At 41.6% G+C, this 17,528-nt stretch overlaps 1 protein-coding gene across 1 annotated transcript in view; it reads left to right on the top strand.

The window, feature by feature from the left end:
• The first annotated feature begins 642 nt into the window (after positions 1-642).
• LOC143297279 (solute carrier family 22 member 7-like) overlaps positions 643-17,528 on the top strand; it is a 22,875-nt gene continuing 5,989 nt past the window's right edge. The window contains exons 1-7 of the mRNA XM_076609546.1: positions 643-1,288; positions 6,523-6,773; positions 9,035-9,138; positions 10,198-10,324; positions 10,860-11,065; positions 14,119-14,303; positions 16,981-17,182. Coding sequence (XP_076465661.1) covers positions 1,150-1,288; positions 6,523-6,773; positions 9,035-9,138; positions 10,198-10,324; positions 10,860-11,065; positions 14,119-14,303; positions 16,981-17,182 — 1,214 coding nt within the window. The 5' untranslated portion in view covers positions 643-1,149. The remainder of the gene's footprint in view (positions 1,289-6,522; positions 6,774-9,034; positions 9,139-10,197; positions 10,325-10,859; positions 11,066-14,118; positions 14,304-16,980; positions 17,183-17,528) is intronic.

Here is a 17,528-nt window from a genome sequence, read left to right as displayed (position 1 = left end):
AGAGAGACAAACATACATACAGACATAGAGACAGTGAGACCGAGAGATAAAGACATAGAATGAGAATGTGAATATATTGACGCTGCATTAATCTGATGCTTCAGCTTCATGCAAAGACTCATCCGCATCTGCCCCTTGCCCCCCGCCCCCCCCGACCCCCCCCCCCCCCACCCAGAACTCCCCCCCCCCACCCCCCCCACGCCATATCTTTCTCAGTCACACTCAGACACGAAGCCCAATAAAATGACGCTGCATAAATATCTTACTCTTGTGTTCACGATAATAAACTTCACACACGCACGCACGCACCCACCCACACACCCACACACACACACACACACACACACACACACACACACACACACACACACACACACACACACACACACAGAGGCAGACAGACAGACCACACACACACACACACACACACACACACACACACACACACACACACACACACACACACACACGCACACACACACACACGCGCGCGCATATTGACAGACGGACAAAAAAAAAAAAAAAAAAAAAGAGAAGGAGAGACAGACAGACAGACAGACAGAGACAGAGACAGAGAGACTGAGCAAAATAAGATCTTTTTTTATCATGATATTTCACATTTCACACACACGCTGACGCCACCGCAAATTACCAGCCACGGACGTGCAAGGGATGCATCCGTTGTCACCATTAGTCAGTTCACCGTGAAACCCAGGTCAGTCTGTCTCTACCACCAGACCTGGTCGCTTTAACCCAGGTTGGAATCAAGTGGTGTGTGAGCTGCGCAAAAAGACCTTGCCTCACAGAAGCCCTGAAAGTGGAGATCGAAAATTAATATTTGTGTAACTGTTGTGGCTAGCGCCGAGAGAAGACAAAATCATCGAAAAAAAAAAGTCTTGAAAAAAAAAAAAAAAAAGAAAAAGAAAAAGAAAAGAAAACGACGAACGAAGAGAAAGAAAGAAAACAGAAATAAAACGTCTCGAAAGGAAATATCTCATTAATCTCTCTCACTGCAAACTCCGCTAGTCATTGTAGGCTCTGAATCGACAGGAATGAAAAGCAGAGAAAATACGCCGTTTTAAAACGCGAGTGACTGGTTAAAAAAAATATAAGAGAGAGAGAGAGAGAGAGAGAGAGAGAGTGGGAAAGATGACAGGGAAAAGCGACATAGACCCCACCCTGCGTCACCTAGGCGGGTGGCGGGCACGCTACCAGCTACTGCAGGTGCTGGCCTTGACTCTGGGCTTCTTCGGGGCAAACTACCAGCTGATGGACAACGTCTTCATAGGTTAGCACATGTGTTCTGTTGTCTTCCCAGTCTCTCTCTCTCTCTCTCTCTCTCTCTCTCTCTCTCTCTATATATATATATATATATATATATATATATATATATATATGCGTTAGTTCAAACATATTTATTAAAAAATACAAAATTGTATGTTGCCTTTGTCGATTTTCGCAATGCATTTGACTCTGTAAATAGAAATAACCTGTGGAATGTGTTAAGTAAAAGTGGAGTAGATGGTAAGCTATATATGGCTCTTCGTAGTGTGTGTGATTCAGTCTTGGTACGTGTGCGCGACAAGTGTGTGTATTCAGATATATTTGATTACCCAAGAGGTGTAAAGCAAGGTTGCCTGTTAAGTCCATTAATGTTTTCGTTTTTTTTTTTTTTTTTTTTGTAAATGAACTGGCAGTAGAAATAACAAAAAAGGTAAACATGGAATTCAAATGATCCCTGGAGCTGTCGAAATATTTCTAATGTTATTTGCAGACGATGTGATTCTTTTGTCTAGCCATAGGACTTCAAAATCGGTTTAATGCATTGAAACAAGAAGCAGGTAGATTATTTTTTAGAAGTAAATCTTGAAAAAAACAGAGTAATTGTATTCAGGAAAGGTGGCCACCTATCTAAACATGAAAAATGGCACTATGGTACCGATGAAATAAAAGTAACGAATATTTATAAATATCTTGGTATGTTCTTTACAACCAAAGTCAGTATGACAAGCACAATAGCATAAACATGTAGGAAGGGAAAGAAAGGTGTTGTTGAAATTTTGAGATGCTTACATAAACTAGTTTCCATGGATTCATCTATTTTCTGGAAACTTTTTGATGCTCAAGTCGAACCAATGTTGACCTATGGTTCTGAAATATGGGGACTTGGTGATAATAAAGATATCGAAATAGCGCACACTTTTGCTACCAAACGTTTTTTAACTCTCTCCATACGAACGGCGAAAGAGACAACGTTAGCAGTGTTTCACCCCAATTACCATCATCAAAATATTGCAAGCGGAAGGCTCTTATACTGAAGACGTCAATGTGGACAAATAATACCACAATTCTGACGACGGAAGCTAAAGGTTGGGTCATTCAGACACCCACTGGACATCCGAGGAGTCTGTGTAGAGGAGAAGAGAGGACTGGCCGTACTGAGTGAGTTAAAGGTACCTTTGCATGCATCGAACACTGTGTTATACGGAGAGATTGGAAGATACCCATTACATATCAGATCATGTGAAATGTGTCAAGTATTGGTTATAACTTATTAGTCTTCCCGCATCGATACATTGTAAACAAGCGTATGTTATGTTATTAAACGAACACGAGAGAGGGAAGGAAAATTGGGTATATTTGGTTACGAAAACATTAACAGTACACGGATTTGGAATTGTGTGGATGTGTCAGGGAGTTGGATGCGGAAAAGGATTTATTTCTGAATTCAAAGATAGACTTTTTGCTTCATATAGTCTGTCAGGAGAAACGGTCTACCTCCCCCCCCCCTCCCCCCCAATAAATTTTTCATATGTATTTTTTAGAGTATATAGATTACGAAAAATTGTTAACATACAAAAATCTTGGGTCTCACTGTCTCTTCTGGCTTAATTTTGAAGGGTACTCATCTCAGGTGCCACACAAGAAGAGACGGATTCCAGAGTTGCCCTCCACTGTGCGTACGCTGAACGGAATGGCTACAGGTTCGTCCGCGTCAAGACTCCCGACTTGGACATTTTCTTCATTCTCCTGCACTTCGCTCTGCAGCTGAAGGACGTGGTGATTCTGTTCGACACAGGAATGGTGAACAAACAGCGGCTCATCAACGTCACTGACATCGCAAAAAGCATACGGGCAACGGCACTGCACCGTCTTCCTGGCTCTTCATGCTTATACTGGCTGCAACAGTGCGTTCAAAGGCACTGGGAAAATAAACCCATCAAAGTTCTTCAGCAGAGTCCAAGATTTGTGGAAACAATTGCCCGCCTTGGAGATACATGGGCCATCGCTGAAGAAGTCAAAGCCGATCTTGAGTCCTTCACCTGTGTCATATACGGCAGACATCGTTTCACCAGTGTCAGTGACCTCCGACACTAGCTACTCAAGGAAAGATGTGGAGATGAGCCATTGAACGCAAACAACATTGACATAGCAAGCATGCCTCCGTGCAAACAAACTCTTCAAGAGCACCTCAGATGGAGCAACTATCAAGTTGCCATTTGGAAAAGGGCTCTCGAACCCACGTCTGATGTTCCAGCAGCAAGCAATGGCCATGGATGGATCGACGTTGATGGCACCTTGGAACCAATGTGGTCCGCAGAAGACGTCATCCTGCCCGCAGATATGGTTGACTTCCTTGTGGACTTTCCGGACTCTGACGACGACGAAGAAGAAGCTGTCATATCCTACGTATCAGAAGAGTCGCTTTCTACTTGTGCCGAGGGAAGCGACTCAGAATAATGAGATAGGGGGTAGGGGAGATAAACCCGCGACAGAGGACAGCAGAATAGGCCCATGGTGATGTGGCATAGCTAAAAAGAATCACAAGATACTGTTCTTTGAAACCGAGGTGTACTTTGTTTCTAATAAGTTGCACAGTTTAGAGAGAGACGGTTTATTGCAAATACTTTGGCAAATTCACAGTTCGCAACGTGTGACAGACGGTTGGTACACACGTAGCTTCACTGCGGTCACCTTATTGCATATATTGTTGTTCTGATTATTGCATATCGTGCAGAAGGCATCACTGTGAACAAAAACGTAAAGGAAGTTCTTGTAGCTCAAATAACAAAGACACAGGTGATCACCAAACTCATGGAATGTTTTGGAGCGACAAAAAGCAGCCGCGGCACCTGAAATGGGTACCCTTCAAAATTAAGCCAGAAGGGACAGAGAGACCCAAGGTTTTTTTTTATGTTAACATGATTTTTCGTGATCTATATACTCTATGCTTGTGACAAATTTATTAGGGGGGGAGGGGGGGGGGGGTTGAAAGGTGGACCATTTCTCCTCACCGAGTAATATAAGCAAGACTGACATTATGAAATGGAAACAAATGAAAAATAAAGTTGGTTGTATGAGTTTAAAAATGTTTTTGGAATAGAAAAATATATCAGTTATAACCAACAAGTGGCATAGAATCAGTTTAGCCAGGTTTAGGTTGAGATGTCTTGGATTACATGCTCATAAATATTGGTTTCAAATTAACCCATCCATACTCTCCCCTTGTCCGATGTGCAGTTTTATAGAGGATGAGTTACATTTCTTGTTTCATTGCAAAGCGTACACTGATATTCGTGAAAAATGTACTGTCTTTAAAACGTGTTCTGCAAAGAATGAAGATCTGTTCAGTGTACTTAACGTACATCAGGAAAATTTAATCCAGTTTCTTGCAAAGTATATTGCCGAAGCAAAAATCTTCGAAGAAAAAACATCACTCACTGTTGTTCTTTAGGAAATTGACTTCGAAAACTGGATGGTCTAAATTATGTAGATTCCTTATCAATGGATTTTCAAAAATTGTAATGTTTTGAATAGTCGTTTCATCTTTTCTTTTAGAACTATTTTGTTGTTGTTTTGACTGTACCCCCTAAACAATTCTGAGTTCTGAGTTCTGTGTGTGTGTGTGTGTGCGTGAGCGCGCGCGCGCGCGCGCGCGTGTGTGTGTATGTGTGTGTGTGTGTGCATGCAATGACATATGTAATGTAGTATTGTGTTGTGTAGACACTGTTTCAGGGCGGGGACTGGATGAAGAAGAGCGCGCCAGTGCTTATCTGTTATCCTCGAAAATAAAGAATTTTGTCTTGTCTCGTGTTTGTCTTCTCTCTCTCTCTCTCTCTCTCTCTCTCTCTCTCTCTCTCTCTTATTTTCTCTCTCTCCCTCTCTATCACTCTCATTTTTCATGAGCGAGTGCACACGCGCGCGCGCGTGTTTGTTTGTTTGTGTGTGTGTGTGTGTGTGTGTGTGTGTGTGTGTGTGTGTGTGTGTGTGTGTGAATCTTTTGTCACCACACCATCACCACCATCAACGACAACAACTGCAGCAGCAGTGACAACACACACACACACACACACACACACACACACACACACACACACACACACACACACACACACACACACACACACACACACAAAATGTACAACAGCAGCCTATATAAAATTCGACAAGAAGAAGAACAGCTACAAGAAAAACAGCAAGAATTAGAAAATATACTGAAGGAACGGCAGCCACAAAAAGAGAAAACAACAAGAACAACAACAACAACAACAAAAAACAACAACTGAAGACATATTTCAGACATGATTAAGAACGAGAGGGAGTCTTAAGTGATGAGTTCAATCCGCCATTCTCTCTCTCTCTCTGTGTGTGTGTGTGTGTGTGTGTGTGTGTGTGTGTGTGTGTGTGTGTGTGTGTGTGTGTGTGTGTGTGTGTGTGAGCCAGTTAGAAAGCGAGAAGCAGGAAAGAGAGACAGAGAGACTGGGATGATGATAGAGGGAGGGGGGGGGGGAGGACAGTGACAGCAAGAACAAGAAAATAAGAGGACGAGAGTGACAGACAGACAGACAGTCAGATAGATAGATAGGTAGATAGACATATAGATAGATAGATAGATATCTCCCTTCCCTCCCCCCACCCCTCCCCCAACAAAGTATACTGTTTTTCCCTTCCTCTCCCAGCTCTTTAAGTTAAGTCCTGTTCCATATACATATATTTTTTTTTTCTCAAGGCCTGACTAAGTGCGTTGGGTTACGCTGCTAGTCAGGCATCTGCTTGGCAGATGTGATGTAGCGTATATGGATTTGACCGAACGCAGTAACACCTCCTTGAGCTACAGATACTAATACTGATACTGTTCCACTCTCAGTCCATCACGTTTCATGTCAGATTGGACGTGAGCTACGGATACTAATACTGATACTGTTCCACTCTCAGTCCATCACGTTTCATGTCAGATTGGACGTGAGCTACGGATACTAATACTGATACTGTTCCAGTCTCAGTCCATCACGTTTCATGTCAGATTGGACGTGAGCTACGGATACTAATACTGATACTGTTCCACTCTCAGTCCATCACGTTTCATGTCAGATTGGACGTGAGCTACGGATACTAATACTGATACTGTTCCAGTCTCAGTCCATCACGTTTCATGTCAGATTGGACGTTCCCCGTTCTTCTTCCCCTCCTACCCCACTCTTTCTCTTTTCTCAATACTCTTTTTTTTTCTTTCACTTTAAGGGAGGGAAGTGCAAGGCCTGCAATGTGCAGAACCAGCGATGCCAGACAACCAGAGCGGCACTATCGATTCCACAGAACTGCACGATGATGGGAAGTTGGACTGGGATAATTCCAGTGTCACCGTTTTGCTCGGCCAGTGTGAAATCACCGTCTACAAGAACAACCTTTCTGTTCCTGACGAAGGCGATCGCTACCCTTGTCCTTACGGATACCAGTACTCTTACGAGCGAGAGCTGTCGTTCAGGACTGAGGTTTGTGAGGCGTGTGTGTGTGTGTGTGTGTGTGTGTGTGTGTGTGTGTAGTGTGTGTGTGTGTGTGTGAGAGAGAGAGAGAGAGAGAGAGAGAGAGAGAGAGAGAGAGAGAATACGTATGTGTGTGTGTGAGAGAGAGAGAGAGAGAGAGAGAGAGAACACTGAACACTGAACACTCAAATGTTTAATGTCATTAGCTGTAAAGCTCTGGAGACATAGTAGGCACAAATCAGAAAAAAAAATGATGCAAAACAAATAAAATGGAACAGGAAGGAAAAACATAATCAAAGTAAACTGAACTGCTAAGGCACAAGCGGCAATTTGGTATTTTGTCGTTTGCTTACAATGTCCATGTGGCAGGCGGGAACTGTGCCTTTTCCCCCCTAGTCGTTCGTCTTCAAGGAGTGTGTGTGTGTGTGTGTGTGTGTGTGTGTGTGTGTGTGTGTGTGTGTGTGTGTGTGTGTGTGTGTGTGTGTGTGAGAGAGAGAGAGACAGACAGACAGACAGACAGACAAACAGAGACAGAGAGAGTGTGCGTGCATGTGTGCGCACCTCTATCATTTTGGTGCAAATGAGATGCTCCAGAAAAAGAGCGCCCCCTCCCCTCGCCCATGCTTTGCACTGCAATATATATATCTATCGCCTTTGCTACTGAATCAAGACAATGATGGGGTTTTTGTCTTGAGGTGTATCATTGTGTCGGAATTTAATCTGCTCAGATATGTTAACAGACTTTAACAGTTTCATCTTATGCTTTATTGTATTGTGTTTCTGATGTGCCGTTCATTTATGTTATTTGGGGCTGAGGGTCTGTGTTATTCATATTGATACGTAATTTTTAAAAAAAATCATATATTTTCATATGTCTGTCTGTTTCTGTCTCTGTCTGTCTGTCTCTCTGTCTGTCTGTCTCTAAACGTTCTGCTACTCAGACTTCAGGAAAAGGATTCCTTTGATTAAGATACTTTTTACTGCAATCCATGAAGTTGGTACTCTCATTTCCAGTCTGATAAACAAAACAAACAAAATAATTGGACCTGAAGGAATCGGTGCCTCTCTGTTGAAACTCACACTTCTTTACATTGTTGTTACTTTTACATTCATATACAACGTGTTCATCATACACAGTGTCATGCCCCATCAACCGTGGTGAAATTATGTGCTGTTTTTCTTGACTTTAAGAAAGCTTTTGATCTTGTTGACCACAAAATATTACATTAAAAAATGTCATTGTATCTCAAAGACCCCATCACGTTGTCCTTTTTCAAATCATTCCTTACCGACAGAACACAGAATTTGTTTACCAATGGTAACGCTTCTTCCACTAAAGCGATTCAAAATGGAGTTCCTGAAGGATCCGTTCTTGGGCCACTTCTATTCTGCATATTTATCAATGATCTTCCTCCAGAGTCTCGTGTGATCTTTTTGCAGATAATACTTACTTTCATTCCAATGCTGTCAGCGTTGCTTGTTCAATATTCTGTTCAGACGGGCTTAAATGATGGCACGCAGTCTTTTTAATTTAAAAAAATGTTTTACTTAATCAGCTCAAGCCTTACATAGACAGTGATGCTCGCAAAATGTTTTTCCACGCTCACTGTTTTTCTCACATTAATTACGCATCTGTAGTCTGGAGCTGTGCTGCTGATGTTCTTCTTAAGAAGCTAAATTTCCTCCACAAGAGAGCAGCCAAAATAATTTTACCAGATCCTTCACAGTCACTTTAGAAAAACAGATCAGATTAAACATCCTCCAATTGCAAAAACAGTATTCAACAAAGCGTTATTCGTGTACAACGTGCTCAATAATTTGGAACCACAACGTCTACAACACCTGCTTACCCGAGCTCTAAGAAGTACATTTTACAACGCACCCGCATTGTTATGTTCAAAACATTTTCAGGTGCATCCCTTTGGAACTCACTCCCTATACACGTACAAACGAGTGTGATTGTGTGTGTGTGTGTGTGTGTGTGTGTGTGTGTGTGTGTGTGTGTGTGTGTGTGTGTGTGTTATTCATCATATCTGTCATTCTCCACGAAAATTTTGTTTCTTCTCCCCTTCTCCCTTTTTCATTAAATATATGTGTGATATTGTATCTGATGTAGATTAGCAAGGACAGATTGGGAGAAAAGACCATGCCTAAAATCTTAGTTCTTGAATAAAAAAGGCTTTGAGTTCTGAGCTCTGTGTGTGTGTGTGTGTGTGTGTGTGTGTGTGTGTGTGTGTGTGTGTGTGTGTGTGTGTGTGTCTGTGCTGCAGTTTGACCTGGTGTGTGACCGCAAACTACTGGGCAGTTTGGTGCAGACACTGGTAATCGCTGGTCAAGGGACCGGAGCCGTCCTTGCCTCCATTGTTTCTGACAGGTCTGACCATGATTTTCTGTCTCGTTTATCCATTGATTTTCCATTTGTAATCAATCTCTTTGTTATCATCATCATGATCATCATCGTCATCGTCATAATTATCATCATCATTATCACCACCACTACCACCACTATCATCATCATCATCATCCATTCACCCACAGCAAAAATGACACATGTAGTCATTAGTGACCTACATTCGATACAGCCAGCTTGCCATTCAAATTTCAAATGTCTCTCATTTACCACAAACTTCCCAAATTGTTGATAAAATCAAATATTTTATATATCTGAATCACCGTCGAATTATATCTGTTGCGCAAACATGCATTTATAACCTTAGGATAGATTTGATTTTAATCCAACATCCTGCACTGGCTAAATATCCCACAGAAAGGCTACGTCATATTAGATCTATCATTCCGTCACATATACTCTTTAAGTCAGTATGTTTATATATAATCACTTTTTGGTTAACTCGAAACTATCAAGATGCTCGAATAGAAATAAGCTATTTTAATGATATAAAATGAATTTTCGTCTATTTGCCGATTAACCAGTTCAAAACGTGTATATCTCGTGATCTGCATTGCACTATTCTTCTTCTTCTTTTTTTTTTTTTTTTATTTTTTTCATCGGATTAGAATGCAACACGCATTATGCACGGATACAATTATTGCGCAGCCCCCTTCAAATCTATACTATAGTAGGGCTAGTCTTATGAAATTAATGGGTTTTTTTTTCTGTTCTGAACTCACTTCAGTGCGCCTGCCTTAATCGAAAATGATTTAAATGAAGTTCAGATTAGTCACTGCTAATTTACAAAGGTTGTGTTCATCCAAGATAAGCAAGCAAACTAACAAAAAAAACAAAAACAAAAAAAAACAACAAAACAAAGCAATAGAGAAACAAACATCACAAAACAAATAAGAGAAAATTGTTTGCCTGCCACGTTTGTTTGTTTGTTGTTGTTGTTTTTTGTGGGTTTTTTTTTCGTGTCTGTGTTTTTGTTTTTTGTTTTTGTTAAAAGTATGGTATCCGTGCTTTGATTGGCTGCAGGTATGGACGGAAGCCGACGATGATTGGATCACAGTTCGCTCTCTTTGTGTTGGGGGTGGGCATTGGTTTATCTCCATCTTACCCTGTGTTCACTGTTCTGAAACACCTGATAGGGGCCTTTCAGCAGGTAAGTCTCTGTCTCTCTGCCTCTCCCTGCGTACCTCTTGTCTACCCTGTCTGTCTCTCTTTCAGTTACACTTAGATATCTACATTGTTGTCTGTTTTGCCAAAACATCATTCCACTTTAATTAATCCGTTATTCGCATTTCTTGCCTGTGTCACTTTCCTTTCAGTTGTCTTCTTCTTTTTTTTTTTCGTCAGCACGATATGATTTGTATATGGCTACTGTACTGTACTGTGCTGTACTATACTGTGCTGTACTGTTCTGGTTTGTATTGTATTGTACTGTACTGTACTGCACTGTTCTGAAACTGTGAATAATAAGGGATCAAGAAATGAGTTTCGATTTACACACACACACACACACACACACACACACATATATATATATATATATATATATATATATATATATATATATATATATATAGAGAGAGAGAGAGAGAGAGAGAGAGAGAGAGAGACATTACCAACATCACCATCGCCCCAGAATAAAGAGTTTCGCTATGACATGTCATCTGTTGTTTTCTCTCTTACTTCAGGGTGTGGTGACCGCCATAGCCACCTTGATCTTAGAGCTGTACCCCATGGAGCACCGCTCGCTCCAGGTGATCGGGGTGATGTTTGTGTGGGGAACCGCCTCCTCCTCCCTGGCACTGATATCCTACCTGATGAGGGGGTACGCCTGGAGGCACCTGCAATTCGCTCTGACGTCCGTCTCCTTCCTCACCTGTATCGTGCAACTATGGTCAGCTACGTGTGTGTGTGTGTGTGTGTGTGTGTGTGTGTGAGGTGGGAGGTGATGTTAAGTGATGTATCATTAGTTTTGTTGAGTTTGATTTGTGTGTGTGTGTGTGTGTGTGTGTGTTGGAGTTGTGGGGTGTTTAGGCTAGGGGAACGAAACGAAATCTGAACGATGGTAATGATGTGATGGATGCGACATTTTGGCTTTTGTTACGTTTTCAGGAGTGAAAGGTGCTCATGTTCACATTTGTTGTTAATGTGGACTATTGCACACACTCACATGACACACACGCGTGCATGTTACGAATATAAGTATGTACATTGGCCTGATGTTTTTAGCATCATTTTTTTTATTATCCTGGTGAATAGTTGCGTGCAATGTATCATGAGCTTGTCGTTGGGAGGGTAAAGGAAAAAAAAAAACAACCCAAGGAAATCCGAAACATACAATTACATAAACAATGGAATATATATATATATATATATACATATATATATAATGTGGGTTGTAAAATAAGACTCACTTTTGATAAAAGGTGTCCAACGTTTCAGACCATAGGTATGACTTCAGTGACTGCGTTAGTTGGAAATGACAGTAGAGGTAAAAGAAAATCTTAAGAAAATTGTGAGTAAAAGGAGGTGAAGATAAGCAGAGAAACGAGAAGAGATTCAGAGGGGGTGGAAGAAAAAAAAATCCAGAATGGGAAGGAAGGTGGGTGGGGAAAGGGAAATGGAGTGGGTGGGAAAAAAAGGGGGTGGGTGGAGGGTTGGAGCGGGGGGAGGGGGTGTTAGAGGTGAGGGAAAAAGGAGGGGAAGGGAAAGGAAGAGCATTTGGCTGTTTGGTTAGGAAAGGGGTTGGGGGGAATGCTGGTGATGTCACTGGTTACTCTCTCTCGTTTTGAGGTCCTCTGGGTGGAGTGTTCCCAGGCGGGCGATTTTGTGGGTCTCCGTGTGTTTTCTGATTGTTCTGTCGAGTTGGTTCTGTATTGCAATCTTGACATGGGTACGTGTGGTGGGTGCTGTTGAAATGTTGACCGATGGAAGTCATTATAGCTCAGCCTTATTGATCGCAGGTGTTCTGTAAAGCGGTCATTTAAGGTGCGGCCAGATTCGCCCACATATAATTTGACACACAGGGCGCAGGTGAGGATGTATACAATATTTGTAGACCTGCAGTTGAGCGTAGACTTCACAGAGGGGGTGTTAGAGGTGGGGGAAAAAGGAGGGGAAGGGAAAGGATCTATCCTATCCCTCCGATATCGATGGTATTATCCACTCAATTGTGAAGTGTACACTGTGTCTATCCTATCCCTCCGGTATCGATGGTATTATCACTCAATGGTGAAGTGTACACTGTGTCTATCCTATCCCTCCGGTATCGATGGTATTATCCACTCAATAGTGAAGTGTACAATGTGTCTATCCTATCCCTCCGGTATCGATGGTATTATCACTCAATGGTGAAGTGTACACTGTGTCTATCCTATCCCTCCGGTATCGATGGTATTATCACTCAATGGTGAAGTGTACACTGTGTCTATCCTATCCCTCCGGTATCGATGGTATTATCCACTCAATGGTGAAGTGTACACTGTGTCTATCCTATCCCTCCGGTATCGATGGTATTATCACTCAATGGTGAAGTGTACACTGTGTCTATCCTATCCCTCCGGTATCGATGGTATTATCACTCAATGAAGTGTACAATGTGCCTATCCTATCCCTCCGGTATCGATGGTATTATCACTCAATGGTGAAGTGTACACTGTGTCTATCCTATCCCTCCAGTATCGATGGTATTATCCACTCAATGGTGAAGTGTACACTGTGTCTATCCTATCCCTCCGGTATCGATGGTATTATCACTCAATGGTGAAGTGTACACTGTGTCTATCCTATCCCTCCAGTATCGATGGTATTTTCCACTCAATGGTGAAGTGTACACTGTGTCTATCCTATCCCTCCAGTATCGATGGTATTATCCACTCAATGTTGAAGTGTACACACTGTGTCTATCCTATCCCTCCGGTATCGATGGTATTATCCACTCAATGGTGAAGTGTACACACTGTGTCTATCATATCCCTCCGGTATCGATGGTATTATCACTCAATGGTGAAGTGTACACTGTGTCTATCCTATCCCTCCGGTATCGATGGTATTATCACTCAATGGTGAAGTGTACACTGTGTCTATCCTATCCCTATGGTATCGATGGTATTATCCACTCAATGGTGAAGTGTACACTGTGTCTATCCTATCCCTCCGGTATCGATGGTATTATCCACTCAATGGTGAAGTGTACACTGTGTCTATCCTATCCCTCCGGTATCGATGGTATTATCCACTCAATGGTGAAGTGTACACTGTGTCTATCCTATCCCTCCGGTATCGATGGTATTATCACTCAATGGTGAAGTGTACACACTGTGTCTATCCTATCCCTCCGGTATCGATGGTATTATCCACTCAATGGTGAAGTGTACACTGTGTCTATCCTATCCCTCTGGTATCGATGGTATTATCCACTCAATGGTGAAGTGTACACACTGTGTCTATCCTATCCCTATGGTATCGATGGTATTATCTACTCAATGGTGAAGTGTACACACAATACCAATCCTTTCCCCTCCTTAGAGAACAAAGCCTACCTTCCCCCTTCTGCATCTAAAGGCACTGTTACAACGGTCTAACTTTTCCCCTTCCATATCTAAAGGTACTGTTACAATTTCCCCCTTCCGTATCTAAAGGTACTGTTACAATGGCCTTTCATTTGCCACTGGACTGGCAAATGTTAAGGAAGATTGATAAGGGGAAAGGTTTTGCAATTCAAGTTGTTGCAGGGATTACAGCCATGTGGTGTGGGGATAAGGGTCCTGGATGATCAAAAAGTAGGTTCTTAAGGTTCTCATCGTTTTCGAACAACGAGGGGAAGGGGTTTTGCAAACATGGTACCAAGTTCAGTGTTGTGTTGTAGGAGGTTGAAATTTTTTAAGGAGGTCATTGCGTACAGCAATGTTGTGGGGGTTAAAGAGACACAGCATTATATAACGACAGGTGCGTGGACGAGTCTCTACGCTGGCTGGTGGCGAACGGGAAGACGGAGGGAGCGGTGCGCGTGTTGAGGCGGGCAGCACGTGCCAACCGTAAAGACGTCAACCTGGTGCTGAACTCCCTGCAGGATGGGGGTGGGGATGGAGATGCGGATGGCACTGACGAAGTGGCGGACAGAGAGATGTCTGGTAAAGCGCCCCCGCCCCCACCGCCCTTTTTCTTTTCTGTCTGTATGGTTGTCTTGTCTCTCTCTCTCTCTCTCTCTCTCTCTCTCTCTCTCTCTCTCTCTCTCTCTCTCTGTCTTTTGAGCCCACAAATGTTCTCCTTTTTTATTAACGAATTAGCAACAGAATTGTCGAGAAAAGGAAGACATGGAATTCAATTAATTCCGGGAGCAATCGAGATATTTTTACTGTTATTTGCAGATGACGTTGTTCTTTTGTCTGGAACTGTTAGGGGTTTACAGAACCAATTAAATGCATTGAAAGAAGAAGCAGACTATTTGGGTTTAACAGTGAACATGGATAAAACTAACATTATTGTATTTAGAATGGGTGGACATCTGTCAGTGCACGAAAAATGGCTTTATGGAAATGAGGATGTTAAAGTTATAAATTCATATAAATATTTGGGAATGATATTCTCAACAAAATTAAGCTTAAATTATGCTTGGGAAGAATCTTGCAGGAAAGCAAAGAAAGGTGTTATTGAAATATTGAATTCATTAAAAAAGCTTAAGTCTATTGATTACTGTTTGTTTTGGAAAATGTTCGATACACAGATTGAACCTATACTTACATATGCAGCCGAAGTTTGGGGACTAAAGGTAAATTCACAGATGGAAAAAGTACATACTTATGCAATTAAACGTTTTTTAAATGTGCCAATTCATTCATCCAACACAATGTTATATGGGGAAACGGGCAGATATCCTTTGTATATAAGAACATTTGTAAAATGCATTAAGTATTGGTTGAAATTATTGAAACTTCCACAATCACGTTTACCCAGACAGGCTTACGAGATGATGTTGTTACAAATGGAATTAGGAAAGGAAAACTGGACTTATAGTGTAAAAAAGGTTTTGTCTGAACACGGTTTTGGAATTGTGTGGATGTATCAGGAAGTGGGAAATGAACAGCAGTTTATATCAGAATTTAGAGATAGGTTGATTTGTTCTTTTAAGCAAAATTGGCATTCAGATATGGAAAGCAAAGAGAAATATAGTTGGTTTTTCTCATTCAAAAGTATATTTCATACTGAAAAATATCTAACAGTCATCACAGATAAGTGGCACAGGTTAAATTATGCAAGATTTCGGCTACGGACATTTGGTTTCAATGCAAATAAATTGTGGTTTCAACCTGCAGCATCCACAGAATTGCCATGTCCTTTGTGTGCATCTAGTGTAGATGACGAAAAACATTTTTTGTTTCATTGTAAATTATACGATAAAGTAAGAGAAAAATGTACATTTTTTTCATCTCATCTAGCTAAAAGACATGATGTTTTTTCTGTTTTATCGTCTGATGATGAATATATCATACAGTCAGTAGCTAAATTTATCTCAGAAGCACAAAAAATAAGGCATAATCACTATGATCAGAACACACCAGAGTAAATGAGGAGGATATCCATATGTAAATTTTATTTTCTTATGTTAATTTGGTAAGGTAGATAATTGATATATTGAACTATTTCACTCCTAGAATGGGTGGTCGAGTTTGATTGATTAGTTTCTTTGTGTGTGTGTGTGTGTGTGTGTGTGTGTTCCGCTTGCTTAATGTATCGTGAGAGAGTTATATTTAGAGATTTTGTTTGTTTGTTTGTTTGGTGATGAAATGCTGTTAAGCAGAATGTTGCTTTGCATTTAAGAGGATTTAAGAATTAATCCCCGTCACCCCCTTGTTAATAGACCATTACAGGTAATGACAATAAAAATGTCAAAGTGTCAAAGTGTCAAAGTGTCTCTCTCTCTCTCTCTCACACACACACACACACACACACACACACACACACACACCAGAGTGTGCTGTTCCAGGACTGGAAAGGACTGTTCAATTCAGCCACCACAGACACTATAGCTGGAGCTTCTACTAAAACTGCTACGACTGATGCTGCTCCAATGTATACTAAATTAATCTCTGTAGTGCTGGGTCTTGTGAAGTGACAAATCAGAGCACTTGAAAGGGCTACTGATAACTATAGGCAAATTAAAGTGCCACTACTATTATTCCAACAACTATCACGATTACTGTTACTGTTGCAGCTATTTTTGTTGTGGTTAATACTACTGCTACTTCTACTACTGCTGCTGCTACTACTACTACTACTCCTAACGCTACTGCTGCTGCTGCTGCTGTCTCTGATGCTGTAACTACTTTTGATGGAGTTGTTGTTTCTGCTTGATAGTGACACTACCACTGGTTTTTCATTCATTAAGAAATCATGTAGGCCCAGTTTCGTCATTGTTACTAACTTCCTTAGTTATTTCCTATTAGTCTCTCTCTCTCCCTCTTCACTCTCCATTTCTCTCTGTATTTCTGTTACTTAATTTTTCTCCCCTCTCGTCTGACTCTCATCTCCGTCCCCCACTCCCTCCTCTCTCTCTCTCTCTCTCTCTCTCTCTATTGTATACAGTGTAAAATACCAAATATGACCGATAAGACGACAATGTACAATGTTGTACGTCTATAGGTGACAGCCTTCTATGTTTTGTAGTTATATAATCTGCACTCACTCACACACACACACACACACACACACACACACACACACACACACACACACACACACACACACACACACACACACACACAGACCCTGCCTTCTTGTCACATGGCTTTGTGTGGTCAATGGTTCCAGCCTTGGGCTCCCCAGACACGAAGGATGACAGGGAGGAGGGAGAGAGGGAGAAGGTGGACATCTCCCCAGACAGTCTCCCCCACCCCCACCTCCCTGACGTGGACGGATCTCTAGCTCAGAGGCAGACTCAGAAACTCACAGTGCTGGACATTTTCCGACACAAACGTCTCTTGGCTTTCGCTGCTGTGAACTGGTTGGCCTGGTCAGTGTGGTGTGTGTGTGTGTGTGTGTGTGTGTGTGTGTGTGTGTGTGTACGTGTGTGTGTGTGTTCGTGTGTGTGTGTGTGTGTGTGTGTGTGTGTGTGTGTGCTTCTTTTTTTCATTTCATGCTTTTTAATTTATTTCTCTCCTTTCTTTTGTTTGTTCATTTTCTGTTTAATTATACCCTTTCTTTCCGCCTTTCGTTCACACATTTATTTTCTTTCTCATAGTATTTCTTTCACTCGCTCTCTTTCCTCTGTCCCCTTCTTCTTTCTTCCTTTGTATTTGTCTGCCCGGGTCTGTATCCTTTCTTCTCTTTGTCTCCTTTTTTTCCCTCCTTTTTTCACT

This window comes from Babylonia areolata, chromosome 22 (genome assembly GCF_041734735.1).
Source record: "Babylonia areolata isolate BAREFJ2019XMU chromosome 22, ASM4173473v1, whole genome shotgun sequence".
Classification (NCBI taxonomy): Eukaryota; Metazoa; Mollusca; class Gastropoda; order Neogastropoda; family Buccinidae; genus Babylonia; species Babylonia areolata.
This window is presented reverse-complemented; position numbering and strand designations above follow the sequence as displayed.